Here is a 15,056-nt window from a genome sequence, read left to right as displayed (position 1 = left end):
TTAATACTTTTCCAATTGATTTTTGTCTTTGCATGCAAATAAATACCTACATATGGTCATAAATAATATTTCAGATATTTTTATTTCAGGTATTTTTATAGTTTATGTGCCTGGTGTTTTGAATTAGTAGTCACTATTCAATGAAACAACTTAGAAGTTCAGCTTTGGCTTTGAGTAGACTTGTAAGGAAATAATATGGCACAGGGGAGCTGGAGATGTTATTTGTGGCTTTAAAGCCTTGGTGTAGTGTACTTGCTTGATGACACACTTTCTAGTTACTAAAATACTGTCAAGGTAACAATGAGATAAGTACGAAAAAAGTTAAAACATTTTTCTCCTATAGTAGAACTCCTTGCCCTCATAATGCAGCATAGAATAAAAAATATAATTTCTTCACAATGTTTCTAGCTTTCTAATATAATTTAAAATTTTATATTATTATTCAGACTTTTCTTTCCTCCCCTTCATACAACAACACATGAAGACATTTGTGGCAATAGAAAATTTGTTGCTGATGTTGTAGATTAATATAGCAAGACATTTTTCTGTGAGAATGTTTCCCCCTTAACAAAGAGGCTTTTGATTTTCATGGGAATTTATGTTTTTTAAGGCTGTGCTGACATACAGTATGAGGGATATAAAAGTTAGCTATTGAGGATGAAGAGCTTGTACTGGCTGCTGTGCTACCATTGTAGACATATCAAGTAAAGACTCGACAGCCCTTGTGTTTAATACAGCACTGTACCAGAAGTGCTGTGTAAAGACCTCACTTAGCACCAAAAAAAGTAAAATGAAATATATCCACATTTTTTCAGTCCCAAACAATGGCTAATCTTCTAGTGCCTTTAAGTTTGAAAAAGCTACAAATCAGTAGGTTATTAGGCTTGCAATTACATCAAAAATGCTAATTTCACAGTCATACTATAGTGTTATGTTATGGTTTGTTCCTATGTTTCCTGTGACGTACATTCATATATCCGCTTGAGCAGCAAACCGTGATGCCTTATGTTCCTTTTATTTCCTTGAATCACAGGAGCTTCAGTTTCAGCGACTTACCCGAGAACTGGAAGTGGAAAGGCAGATTGTTGCCAGTCAGCTAGAAAGATGTAGGCTTGGAGCAGAATCCCCAAGCATCGCCAGCACCAGGTACAGGGCCAGCGGCCCTAGCTTTTTACACACCTTCAAGTTACAGGCTTTATTAAGTTGGTCTAGATGCGGCAAATGATCTATTTGCATTGTCACTATTAATTTGCCTTTCTGAATTTGACACAAAAAATGTCAATTCTAATTTTGAGGAGCCTCTTGCAGTATTGATTATGCTTCAGTCCTGTGCTTGTTATATTTTATATGGCATTGGTAAGCTTCCATAGCAAAAGCTACTGTGCTACATTTTAGAAATTTGATTTCTCACATGCAGATACAGTTAATGGATAGTTTTCACAATTAATTGCTAATTATTTGGTAAAGGTAACTAGCTTTGAAAACCTGGTATTGATTTTTTTTAATTAGGAAATGTTTTTAAATGATAACATTTAGTTAGCTTTTGAAAATACCTTGAATGTTTTTAAACCTCTTGTAAAATCATTCTCTATTGAAATAATTACTATATGAAATAACTTAGTGTATTGAAATATAGTAAATTCAAACTAGTATATTACTAACTTTGAATAAATTTAATTATATATTTAAATAGTCTTTTGTGTTATTTGAAAACATCATTACTATAAAACTTACTGTCATAAGCACCAAATGGTGATATCCCTGTTCATCCTTTCTGTGAATTTCTTTCTTAGTAATTACATATCCCATTAAAGGCTGCCTTAAAGTACTCCATCACTTACATTTTTAAGCGTGGTTCGTTTACTCCTAACTAGGTATGTGTCCACAGTAACTTGGCTCTCAGTTATTTCTAACGTCATAATTGTTCGATTTCTCAATATCTTCTGTTACTCAAAGCCAAAAAAAATTCTTAGTGAAGAGAATGCAGTTTATCTTTTCTACCTAATTCCTGCTATAAACTTGAAAATAATAGGTTGGTAAGTTGTGTTCTCATGAAATTTTTCATCTCTGACCCTTACCAATTGTACATTTAATATTCTTAGTAAGGCTTAAAGTATACAAATAAGATCAATAAAACTTTTAAAACACAAATATCAAATTATGTTTAAATAGCGAGCCATAGTTTATAGGAAGAAAAATTACAAGCTAGTTGTAAAATTATAAATCAGAAATTTTGAACTCTGTAATACTCAATGAAATTATTTGTCAAAGAAGTTAAAATTGTCAAAAATTAATTTTAATTCTATTCAGTATTTTTAAGTTAGCTGTATTATTAGCACCAAAAAGAGCAATTCATAAATTCAATAATATGGTATTGTATTTTTCCAAAAAGTATGGACCAACATTTTTAAAATATATAATTTTATATTAATAGAAAAACTAATTGAACATTTACAGAACTTAGTTAGGACTTTAATTCTGCAAATTAACTAACTAAACTAATGTAGAAATTCTGTTGAGAAACTTACAGGAATACAAGTCAGTACCGGGGGGAAATAGCAAAAGAGAAAGGAAAACCCCCAGGCATAAGACCTAGAAAGGGAGCTGAAAGCCAGCACCAGGAGTATTTGAGTTGCCTCTGTAGGAGGCCTGGGACAGTCAAATCCTCACAACATTAGAGTCTTGGGTTTATCCCTATGCAGGGACCAAGAATTTGGCCTTGTGTGTGCTCAAGGTGGTAGGTACGTAAGCACTTAAGGTTGCTGCGTGATGCTCAAAGGGTTAACCCTAAACTTATACACATACGGATTTGGAATTCAAATGTAACTCCACATTGTTCAGGAATCCCCAGGTGAGAAACTAACATCACTAAAAATGAGTTCACAATCAGATATTATAAAACTCAAATTACAAAATCAATTACCCCCCCTTTTTTCTTTTTTTTTTTTTTTCTTTTCCATTTTTCTGAAGCTGGAAACAGGGAGAGACAGTCAGACAGACTCCCGCATGCGCCCGACCGGGATCCACCCGGCACGCCCACCAGGGGCGATGCTCTGCCCACCAGGGGGGCATTGCTCTGCCCATCCTGGGCGTCGCCATCTTGCAACCAGAGCCACTCTAGCGCCTGAGGCAGAGGCCACAGAGCCATCCCCAGTGCCCGGGCCATCTTTGCTCCAATGGAGCCTTGGCTGCGGGAGGGGAAGAGAGAGACAGAGAGGAAAGCGCGGCGGAGGGGTGGAGAAGCAAATGGACGCTTCTCCTGTGTGCCCTGGCCGGGAATCGAACCCGGGTCCTCCGCACGCTAGGCCGACGCTCTACCGCTGAGCCAACCGGCCAGGGCCGCCCCCCCTTTTTTCTTAAGTGAGAGAAGGGGAGATAGACTCCTGCATGCACACCAACCGGGATTCACCTGGCAACCCCCATCTTGGGCCGATGCTCGAATCAGCCGAGCTATCCTCAGTACCTGAGGCTAACACTCGGACCAACCAAGCCACTAGCTGTGGGAGGGGAAGAGAGAGAGAAAGTGGGAGGGACAGAAGCAAATGGTCACTTCTCATGTGTGCCTGAGACATCCCCATGCCAGGCCAACGCTGTACCCACTGAGCAAACCAGCCAGGGCCACAAAATCTCAACAGTGAGTGAGAATCAGGCAAAAGAAGAAGATTTGAAACTTCAAGAATTGCCAGACCTGTAGTGGTGCAGTGGATAAAGTGTTGACCTGGAATGCTGAGGTTGCCAGTTAAAAACCCTGGGCTTGGCCAGTCAAGGCATGTACCAGAAGCAACTACTATAAGTTAATACTTCCTGCTTCCCCACCTCCTTTCTCTCTATCTTTCTCTCTACAATCAATCAATCTATCAATCAATAAATAAAATGAAACTTCAAGAATTTGGTATCAATGGAGAAAGTCTGACAGGTGTACACAGGAAGACAGGCATGAGGATGTTTATTACAACATTTGAAAAGTAAAATACACTGCTCACAAAAATTAGAGGATATTTTATTGCTTCATATTCATTATGAAATATCCCCTAATTTTTGTGAGTAGTATATTAAAGAGAACATAATTATCCATCAGAATGGAAATGTGATATAAACTGGATAAGTAAACTCAGGAGCAGTTAAAATGAGATAATTAGGTCTATATCAACGTGGACATCTTTGCAAAACAGACTTCTAAGTGAAAACCACAAGTTGCAAAAGAATAGGAATAGAAGAATATTACTGTGAACATTTTTAAAATACATATTACCATACTGCACAATATTTTCTATTGTTTATAAATGTATGCATGTGTAGTAAAATAATATTTTTGAGTGACATCAGTTTAGGATAGTGGTACATTCAAGAAGTAAGGGAGGAGGAGGCTATCAGGAATTAAGTGCTATTAAAATTGCCGTTTGAAGCAAACGTGACAAAATATTACCATCTGTTAAATGAGAGGATGTTTGATATGCACATGGCTATTAGATTCTTTTCCACACTTTTCTTAAGTTTTAAAATATTAAATGATTTTAAGGTTACATAGTTGAATTAGCTAAATCCATAGGTTTGTTAAAAATTTGTCAGTAATGTGGGTAATATTCTCAGTGAGTTGGGGTTCGTGTCTGGACGGTACCTGGCATGTCGCTGCGGCTCAGTCAGTGAGTGCTGGCTGAATGGATGGGCCCTGCAGAAACGGGAGCTGGGCTGACCAGAGGAAAGTGGAAAGCATGCACAAGGTGTAAATGATCTGCTGTTCTATTGAAGCTTAAGTGGCTCAGCAGTGTCTAGGATGTGTTCTAAAAGGACCTAGTGATTTATGAAGTTGAAAAGGTTAAGCTGACATTTGATTGGTGCAGAACTGGAAACCAGGGTGATGATAGGCTTCACCTTACTTAGGTTTGTAAAGGGGAGACCTATTGTGAGTCGCTGTTGCTATTGTTGTGGTTGTAGTTGTCATTGGCAGCAGTTATCCCGATAGTGTGGTGTATAGGTCAGAGTGAAGACAAGCCAGGCAGCAGGAGAGGAAGCTATTATGGATCTCCCCCCCCCCCCCCCCCAGAGAGGGATAGGAAGGCAGAGAAATGAAAAGCATCAACTCCTAGTTGCATTACTTTAGTTGTTTATTTATTGTTTCTCATACACGCCTTGACCTGGGGGCTCAGATCGAGCCAGTGACCTTGTGCTCAAGCTGGCAGGCGTGCACTTCAAGTCAGCAATCCCAGGGTTTCACACATGGGACTTCAGTGTCCCAGGCCAGTGCTCTATCCACTGTGCCACCACTGGTCAGGCCCTATTATAGAATCTTAAGGGTTATAAGGAAGGTGGTTTCTTCTTTCAGTGAACTCTGGTTGAAATGATAATTGGTCTACTCTGATTGCCCTCCTTCCATCCTAGGTTGGATTCTTATGTATTCTCAATGCTCCCCATTAAATGCTAAAGCTTCCTTACAGCCTTCCCCAAGTTTTTTCAGGAAAGTCATCTTTCTTTATCTGAACTCTTAACTATTCCTCTGTGCCTGTATCAGCTCTCCTGTGAGTGGTTAGGCCGACCTCACAGCCTTGGCACAGGGCCTGGTGCTCAGCAGGCAGGCATCCAGCCAAATGTTCGTTGAATGAACAGTGAACCTTAATGAAGCCCAGTGTGTTTTGAGCTCAAGTAAGGATGATTTACCATTAGGTTATCTACCTGTCATCTTCAGGTCTCTGTCTACCCTTTCTCACATGTACCCTTTTCTCACCTATCAGTGAGCATTTCAGTGGACCTTAAGGACACTGTTGACACAGTTACTCTGCTATGAGGCCACCAGGTTAACACACTTGCAAGGAACCCGGTATGAAGCCGTATTAGTGAAGGGAGCATAGGTTTTTTTGTTTGTTTTTTGTTGTTGTTGTTGTCTTTATTGATTTTAGCCAGAGAGGAAGGGAGAGAGAGCAAGACAGGAACATCGATTCGTTCCTGTATGTGCCCTGACCAGGAATCAAACCGGCAACCTCTGTGTGTTGGGCTGATGCTGTAACCCATGGAGCTATCCATCCAGGGCAGGAGTGTCATGGTCCAGCCACCACAAGTCTATTACGGGGTCTTCAAACAGGAAAAGGTATGGAATTGAATAAATGATAGACAGAGACTTAAAGATATATACATAAAAATGGGTTCAGGAGGATGGCACAGAGAACAGTCTCTACTGTTCCTGAGCTATAACATGGCTGCTCCCAATAGCGCATCAGCCTTTATTCAGGGATAAAACGTGGTCCATTAGCAATTCAGTTGTTTCCAAGACAACTCAAAGACAACCCCCACCATACCATTCAAATCTAACTTTACACCATAAGAAACTAGCTTCTAGTCTCTTCCGGAGAACATGGGTGGGACAAGTGAGAATCAGGTGTAGCTCTGTTAACTAGACAGGTGAGGTGGGGAGTTAGGCCCAGCACCTCTGTCCCCAAGATATCCAGATTGCAAAAGTGCACCGTTTATATTTCGGTTCCCAACTCAGGAGCAGCATGGGTTTTTATTGTCATTTGAGACATCTCCCTTCTTCCAGTTCCCTCCAGTTGTCAGTCTTGGAACCAGAATCTAAAGATACAGAAAAACAGAAATCAGCTCTCTGATTGAGCCCCCTTTCCTGTTAGCCATTTCTGATTTATTCAAAGAAAATGAAAAGTAGGACTGAAGCTTATGGTCATGTAGCTTCTATCATTCTTAAGTGAAGTTAGGTTAGCAAAATGGTCCCCTTTTATTTTTAATTTAGATTCTATGTCAGAGTTTGTAAGGTGATCTGTAAGATTTCCTTTCTTTTTCTAGACTAAAGACTGACATTAATAACACAAAGGGAAATAAAGTGATATTTTCATTTACTTTAGAGTTATCCAGAGTTGTCCAAACCGTGCCATTATTGGCCTCGCCCTATTAAAAAGGAGGCAGTGCCGTGAGGTACGACTGAACACATAGCTCTTCTATTGTGCTCAATAGTAGACTGTGGAGCCCTCTGCCAAGTCAGTGGCTCTGAAACTGAGCACTTCTGTTTGCTCACATTTGCGGTGCCAAAGATGACTTTTAACATGTCATGAGATGTTCCCATTTTCTAGATAGAGAAACTAGAATATTGTTCTCCCTGTTATTATTTTAGAGAGTGTCCTAACATAAGAATCACACAATTACCGTTGGCAGTTCACTTTCAATATGCCTTGTTGAGAACTTTAAAAAATACTAATGATTAAAATGATTGCTTGATTTTCTATTAATAACTTCTTAGAAGTACTGATTTCTAAATAAGGTACTAAAAACTCAATTTTCTGATATGATTTTGCATTTGTTTTATTTACTGCAAAACATTGATACCACAAGCAATATCAATATGTAATGATGCTTAATCTGGAATTCATGGAGCCTATATTCAAAGATGATATATCAGACCAAAAATTATCACTCCAACTCTGAAAACCCCTGAAGGTGAGCTACGGGATTAGCCAATACAGGAGTTACAGACTTTATGCTTTTATACCAAGTACACTATAGTTACTTGTGCATTAATAACTATCTATGTATTTAATATTTCCCCTCATTGAGGGTAGACCGTGGAAATAGTTAATAAAGAAGTTATAGCTTTTCTGCATTTTTTTTTGTATTTTTTTTTTCTGAAGTTGGAAACAGGGAGGCAGTCAGACAGACTCCCGCATGTGCCCAACTGGGGTCCACCCGGCATGCCCACCAGGGGGCAATGTTCTGCCCATCTAGGGCATTGCTCTGTTGCAATCAGAGCCATTCTAGCGCCTGAGGCAGAGGCCATAGAGCCATCCTCAGCACCTGGGCCAACCTTGTTCCAATGGAGCCTCGGCTGCGGGAGGGGAAGAGAGAGACAGAGAGGAAGGAGAGGGGGAAGGGTGGAGAAGCGGATGGGCGCTTCTCCTGTGTGCCCTGGCTGGGAATCGAACCCGGGACTCCTGCACGCCAGGCTGACGCTCTACCACTGACCCAACTGGCCAGGGCTAGCTTTTCTGCATTTGTACTGAATATAGTATAGTTCTTTATGTATTTGATATTTCACCTCATTTAAAATAGGCTCTGGGATCAGTTAATAGAGAAGATAGTATTCTGCATTTGTTATAAGTATACTGTAGTTACATATTTGATATTTCACTTCATCAAAGGTAGGCTGTAGAATCAGTTAATTGAAAAGTTACAACCTTTCTATATCTGTACTGAGTATACTCTAGTTATTTATGTATTTAATATTTTACCTCATTCCAAAAGTATTTAAAGCATCTTTAAAAAACACAAAAATTTAGGGCAAAGGGAAGATACAGGTTGGAAAAATATGATCGAGTCAAGGTTAAAATTGTACATAAAATGTATGTTGTTAACATCGCGTGTATTTGCTAAAACTAAATGCAAAGGGAGCTCTAACTGTCCTGGCAGCCATGCTAAAGAAAGAAACACTAATGAATTACATGACTTAAAGTGTCCAGAAGATAAGAATCAGGTGTCTCAAGAGAATCCACCATTGCTGAGTCTGAGAATGAGTGGTTTCTCTTATGAGTGACCTCTGCAAGACCACTTCATGATGAGGGAAACTACATCCATAGTCTTGTCTCTAAATTACAAAGTCAGGCTCATCGGGCTTTTTCTTCTATTGCTGGATAGAAGAATATAAATGGCTAGAAAAGCACCTTAGTGCAGTAGTGGGATTCAAATAATTTAACAGTCCATTCTCTGCTCTAATGACTGTTTTAAGTATAAAAAAACAGTATACTAAAAGGTAGTTTATTATTTCATGCACTTAATACTTAAATAGGTACACAAAACTAGATTATAAAAGTTTTAAAATATTAATGGAAAAATATTAAATAATACTTGACAAAAAACAATAAAGCTGTTATTTAAGATATTTCCATATTCTTGATTGTCATCCTCACTTGCACTTTTTTTCATCTTTGGATGGAATGAAGGTTACTAGTACGGATGCTTAGAATACACTGTTGCGCAGATGAACATTACAAAAGAGTAAGGAATGTAAATTTGTGGTTTCCACATTGGGCAGCCAAACTGGTGCGAACTGGCTGAATCCTACCACTGCCTTAGCTGAAAGTAATTCTCCAGGAGGCCAATTCTGACACTCCAGTTTGGCTCAAGGAGGTAATCGCTTTGTTTTTAAGTTGCTTTATTTAATTTTTTTTACTTAATTTTACTTTTTAGAGGGAGAGAGACAAGAAGGAAGATCGAGGAGCTAGGTGTAGAGGAGCAGAGATGAGAAGCATCAACTTGTAGTTGTTTCACTTTAGTTTTTTTTTTATTGCTTCTCATACGTACCTTGATGGTGATGGTGTTGGTGGTGGTGGGACCCAAGCTGAGCCAGTGACCCCTTGCTCAGATCAGCAACCTTGTGCTCAAGCCAGCGACCTTGGGCTCAAGCAAGAGGCCTCTGCTTTGACTTCAGACCAGTGATTTAATGGTCCTGCACTCTAGCAGGAGACCTTGGGGTTTCAAACCTGGTTGTCCCAGGTTGATGCTCTATCCACTGTGTCACCACAAGTCAGGCTTATGTTGCTTTATTTTTAACTTAAAGTGTAAGTTACAGCAAAATTCACCCTCTAGCATCCAGTTTTGTGAGTTTTGGCAAGTAATTGTGTAACCACCATAATCAATATAACAATATTTCCATTACTCCTACAAAAAGAAGCCACCACTTTTAAAAGTTTGCTACACACCTTTATGTTCAATTCTTTTTTTAATACAAGTTTGAGGTAATTAGTCTAGCTAATATTTTATCTTTTTTCTGAAGTCCAACTTTGATACCAGGCCTAACTTTTCATGGCTTCGGGACAGGTAGTTTGAGGTTGACCACCAGCCTAGGGATGCTAATTTAGTAATGGTTGGCAATCAGTACAGCCTTCCAATGGCAAGCTGTACTCTGTGGGTAGAAGACCTGGACAGGGGAAATACTGCAGGCGAATGTACCCATCAAGTATTCAAGGTGTGGCCTGTGTTGCATGTTTCACGCAAGCAGAGAAATCACATTAGTGGGTCATCTTGTTGGGTACCAAAACTGTAAAAAAAGAATATATAGTTTGAATTGTAGAGTCAGTAAATGAAAATATGATCATCTTAGAGTTCAAGAAACTATCTCTGAGATTGTGTTGTATGGAATTTCAAAACTATTCATGATGATGACTTGGAATCTTACCATTGCCCAGGAGCTGAGAGGCTTTGCTTCTCAGCTGCTTCTAGGTAAGTTGTAGATGGGGAAAGAGAAAGTTTATTTCTTTGGGGTACATAAATTGGTTCCACATATTTTATCTTATAAATCATAGCTTGTCCTCTCATTAAGATAGAGCACTAACTTTCCATTTATGTTGAAGTTAAAAAAGAGACACTTAAAAAGAAGACCTTTTAATAATTATAGAAATTATTAAGTGTTAAGGGCAACTGTTAGAATTAAACACAGTTTTAAATTTTATTTTTGTACATTAGTTAGAATTTGATTGCCCCATTCGGATGCAGTTGGTCCCTTCACATTGTCCATCCTTGAACTGGCCTCTGCTGATATTAGAAAGTTACTCCAGACCCTGAAAGAAATGCTGAATGAGAGGGGAAATGGTCGGCAATATTGAAATTAAATAACTTCACAGTCTTTCTAATATTATCTCTCCCTTCTCAGTTAGTGTAAAGCCCTGCTAAAATAGAATTCTTTATGGTTTCAAAAAGATCATACAATCTTGAAAAACAGTCTTTTTATTGCCGCTTAAGAAAAGAACTGTGTTATTTTTTAATAAAAGGATTTGATTCCCCACTGCTATGCAGGTAATCTTTGCAGTGTATAGGACCATCTCCTGGTGCCCATCAGGCTTCCATGGATACTAATAAAAATTCTAAAAACATTTAAGTGCTGATAGTAGCAGAGAGGCTTTTTTATGGTTCAAGTCTTCAGCATATATTTTTTAGTCATTATGAAATAAACCTCACTGATGCATTCTTTAAAAATGAAGAGTCTTGGTAGAGATCAAATGTTTGTGCTTAGACCGTTTATTATTTGTTTAATGCATCACTTCAGGAAGATGCTTGATAAAGTTTATCCCTTTGACCTTTGATGGTCTCACCAACCAAAACCTGAGTTCTTTAAATAATCATTTTACTGAGATACATACTGCTCACAAAAAGTAGGGGACATTTCAAAATTGAATATGAAGCAATAAAAAAAGAAGCATTTGATTTTTCTTTTTGTTAAACAAGAACATCAGAAAAGCAACTGACAAGTCAAAGAAAGTTGTTTGATTATGCAAATGAGATGCAAAACCAACTTGATTTCACTGGTGAAAATGAATTCTACAAAAGGCTGAAAGTACTGGAGTATCTGCATGTTCCATGATCCCCTAATTTTTGTGAGCAGTGTATTTCACCATACTTTCAAAGGATAAAATTCATTGTATTTTATTGTATTCAAAGAGTTGTGTACCCAACACCACCTTTAAATTTTAAAATGTTTTCATCAACCCCAGAAGAAACCCTCTGCTTATTAGCACTCCTTCCTCATCCTTCCCTACACAGCCGCTGGGAACCACTAGTCTACGTTCTGAGTCTATGGATTTGCCTATTCTGGACATTTCCTTAATATAATACGATGTATGGCCTTTGGTGATGCGCTTCTTTCCCTCAGCCTACATGATGTTTTCAAGGCTCATCTATATTTAGCATGTATCAGTACTTCATCCCTTTTTTATTTTTAAATAATATTCCATTGTATGCATATACCACATTTTGTATATTCATTCATCAGCTAGTGGACACTCGGTTTATTTCCACCTTTTGGCTATTGTGAATAATGCTCCTATGTCTTAGGTTTTACAAGAGGAAAATCCCAAAGGTTTTGCTCTGAGTATTCTTAGTTTAGGGTCAGGGAGAGAAACAGCAATGAAGAGATTCCCCTTAGCTTCTCTACCCACACTCTGCTCCCTCACAAGGGCTTGCCTTCTTTCCTTTCTCCTTCGCTTTCTGTTAAGGTAAATCCCTGTATATTGCTGAGTTAGTTATCCCTGTTGAGTTACTTGTAAATGCATAGTAGGTATGCCTGTTTGGGAGTCCTGTGATACTCATCAGAATATAGTTATCCCAATTTTCTTTGTTGGCGTATTTGGTAACATAACTCTCTTAATGGTCAAACAAATAAAAGCTCTCTGGCTTCATTTTTTAATTCAGACTAAGTGAAGAATAAACTATTTCATATTTGAATGTATAATTATCAGAAACCCTCTTGGATATCTCTGCAGTGAATATTTATTAAATAGATGTTCTTATGAGCAAATTTTGTAACACTGAATTTTTATGATGCAACTCCTGTTGTAAACAGAGTAAAAAGTACTACATCTGAAAGCTGTAAATGTGTCTATGGCTGACCTGCAGCTCTACAGAAGTCATTTATCTGGAGCAGTTGGCTCAAACACAGTTCTTCCAGAGGCATTTTAATTACTACTACTCATTGCCATTCTTGTCACGAGCCAGTTTCATCTGGGACATACAAGTCCAAATGGCAACTGTCTGCCCATTTGAATTAAACATATAAACTAAATCTTCTCTAGGGCTTGGGGGCCCAAGGTAATTGAAGCAGTATTCCAGTAAGCTAACCTATTTTAACCTAAGAATATAACCTTGTAAATTTGAATTTTAAGCCCCAAGTAATTTTCATAAGTAATAAAATCTTTTAAGGACCTAGAACATTATACAACAGAATGTTTTGATCATAATGAATAAATATTTCAAAATGAATTGCCTATTTCCTAGACTGAGCATTTAAAAATGTTAAGTGGATGATATGGTTAAAAGGAACCACAAGAATAGATCAAGTTTATATAATTAGCATCAAAGTTTCAGATTATTTAAAAAGAATTTTATACATTTGTTTTAATATGGAGGCAGCCCAGCTGTATTAATTTTTCTGATTAATGTAAAGGAAAACACTTGTTAAAATTTAGAAGCCCATGGTATCTAAAATATATGTACCATGCCATTATTATCTATTAAAGAGCCATTTCATTTTCTGTAATTTTTCATAGGTCACATTTTATAATTACTATTCTTAAAATAACAGTGATGAATTATTGAATCCATACAAGAATAGCTTCCACCCTTAGTCACAAGCTATTCCTAAGTCACCCTTAGGTGTTTTTTTTAATCATTTGTATATATTGATAAATTATAAAGTAATTTAAATAGTTCATATATTTCAAATTGCTTTCTGAAAAGTTTACCTTTACTACTTTATGGGGATTAATAATTACTTTAATCATATATTTTGTTACTATATTTTGATTTTTTTATTTATATTTTTTTGCCTGTATCTTGAAAAATGTTAAAAAATACTAAGAAGTAGAGAACAGTATAACAAAAATTTAATTACTATCATCACAGAATTGAAAATTGATAATTCCTCATTGATTTTTTTTATTTAAAAAATACTTTATTCATTTTTAGAGAGAAGATAAAGAGGGACAGAGAGAGAGAGGGAGAGAGCAAGAAAGAGAGATAAGGTGGGGAGGAGCAGGAAGCATCAACTCCCATATGTGCCTTGGCCAGGCAAGCCCAGGGTTTCGAACCGGTGACCTCAGCATTTCAGGCTGATGCTTTATCCACTGCGCCACCACAGGTCAGGCTAAAAATATATTAAACATATCATTTGAGCCCCCCTTCCCCCATTATCCCTTCCCAATAGCTAACCACTAGTATACAGTCTTCAAGTTTGCTTTGCATACTTTTATATCACAGACATCCATCATATACAGCTAATGCTCGATTTATGACCATGATTGGTTCCAACAGACCGGTCGTAACACGATTTGGTCGTAAGTTGAGTAGGCTATATGTACAGTACTGTGAAATGATGTTATAAAAATCTTTGTCATATTTTATAATTTTCTTTCATTGTTATATATCATAATTTTCTTTGTTCATTTTATGACATTTGTATCATCTCTACACCATTTTGTTTCTTATTTTTACATTCGTCAGGTTTAAGTAAACCACTGCATTACCAGTACAACTGGTTTAATATTTGCAAAGACAATTTCCTCTTGGTAGACATCTTGGGAGGGGTTTGATGAAAAATATCCAAGACAAAAAACACAAATTGCTGTACCGAGTCTGGGATAACAGTTGAAATGGTGCCCGCAGAGGTGGTAGTGCTGTCGGAAGCTGGTCCGCACTGTCGTACACCCAGCTGGGCAACGCTTGCGCTGCCAGACGCGGAGCAGTCGTGGCTAGCTATTGTGGTCATAAAGTCGAATGGTTGTAAGGTGCATAGGTCGTAAGTCGATCAATATTTGTACATCCCTCGCAAGTGTTTTATGTTGCTCTTTTAACCTACACAAATGTTCTAGTCTATGTACCATTGTGTACCTTGATTTTTCTACTCTGTATTTGAGATCTGTCTCTGTTAATATGTGTAGATCTAGGTTGTGTGTGTGTGTGTGATGGTAAATGGATATTTAATTATTTATTAACACCTCCCCACTTCTCTCTTCCTTAATGGTATATCATGATGTACAGTAATTCAATAATCAGTTTTGATTAGGGACAAGTACTTTCCACCACTGAAACAACTAGTGTACCATGTATATATTTTATTTTCTGTATGAATTTTGTGGGACTTAAATTTTTTTAATTGAATTTATTGAGGAGACATTAGTTAATAAAACCATACAGGTTTCAAGTGTACAACTCTGTAACACATCATCTGCACACTGAATCGGGCACTCACCACCCAAAGTCAAGTCTCTTTGTGCCACCTTTTCCCCCTCCCCTTTACTCTCTTCTACCACCCCCCAAACTCCTTTTCCCTCTGGCAATCACCGTGCTGTTGTCTGTATATATGAGTTTGGGTTCTACAGTGTTTTGTTAGTTTGTTTTTTGTTTTTGCTTGATCCCTTTACCTTTTCACCCAGCCCTCAACCCCCACCCCCACCCCTCTGACAGGTGTCAGTCTGCTCTCTATTGGTGAGTCTGCTTCTATTGTTTGTTAGATCATTTTGTTCACCTATAAGTGAAATCATACGGTATTTCTCTTTCTCTGACTGGCTTATTTC

At 37.8% G+C, this 15,056-nt stretch overlaps 1 protein-coding gene across 17 annotated transcripts in view; it reads left to right on the top strand.

Annotated features, from left to right (window-relative positions):
- Nucleotides 1-15,056, top strand: part of PKP4 (plakophilin 4) — a 272,470-nt gene that overhangs the window by 143,355 nt on the left and 114,059 nt on the right. For 15 of the 17 annotated variants that reach the window (XM_066278742.1, XM_066278740.1, XM_066278741.1 and 12 more), the window contains one exon: nucleotides 1,034-1,146. The exons of the other annotated variants lie outside the window; for them this stretch is intronic. In XM_066278742.1, the coding sequence (XP_066134839.1) occupies nucleotides 1,034-1,146 (113 nt within the window). The remainder of the gene's footprint in view (nucleotides 1-1,033; nucleotides 1,147-15,056) is intronic. 17 annotated transcript variants of the gene reach the window in all.

The sequence above is a fragment of the Saccopteryx bilineata genome, chromosome 5 (genome assembly GCF_036850765.1).
Source record: "Saccopteryx bilineata isolate mSacBil1 chromosome 5, mSacBil1_pri_phased_curated, whole genome shotgun sequence".
Lineage (NCBI taxonomy): Eukaryota > Metazoa > Chordata > Mammalia > Chiroptera > Emballonuridae > Saccopteryx > Saccopteryx bilineata.
The sequence above is the reverse complement of the archived record's forward strand: the minus strand, read 5'-3'. Positions and strand labels throughout refer to the sequence as shown.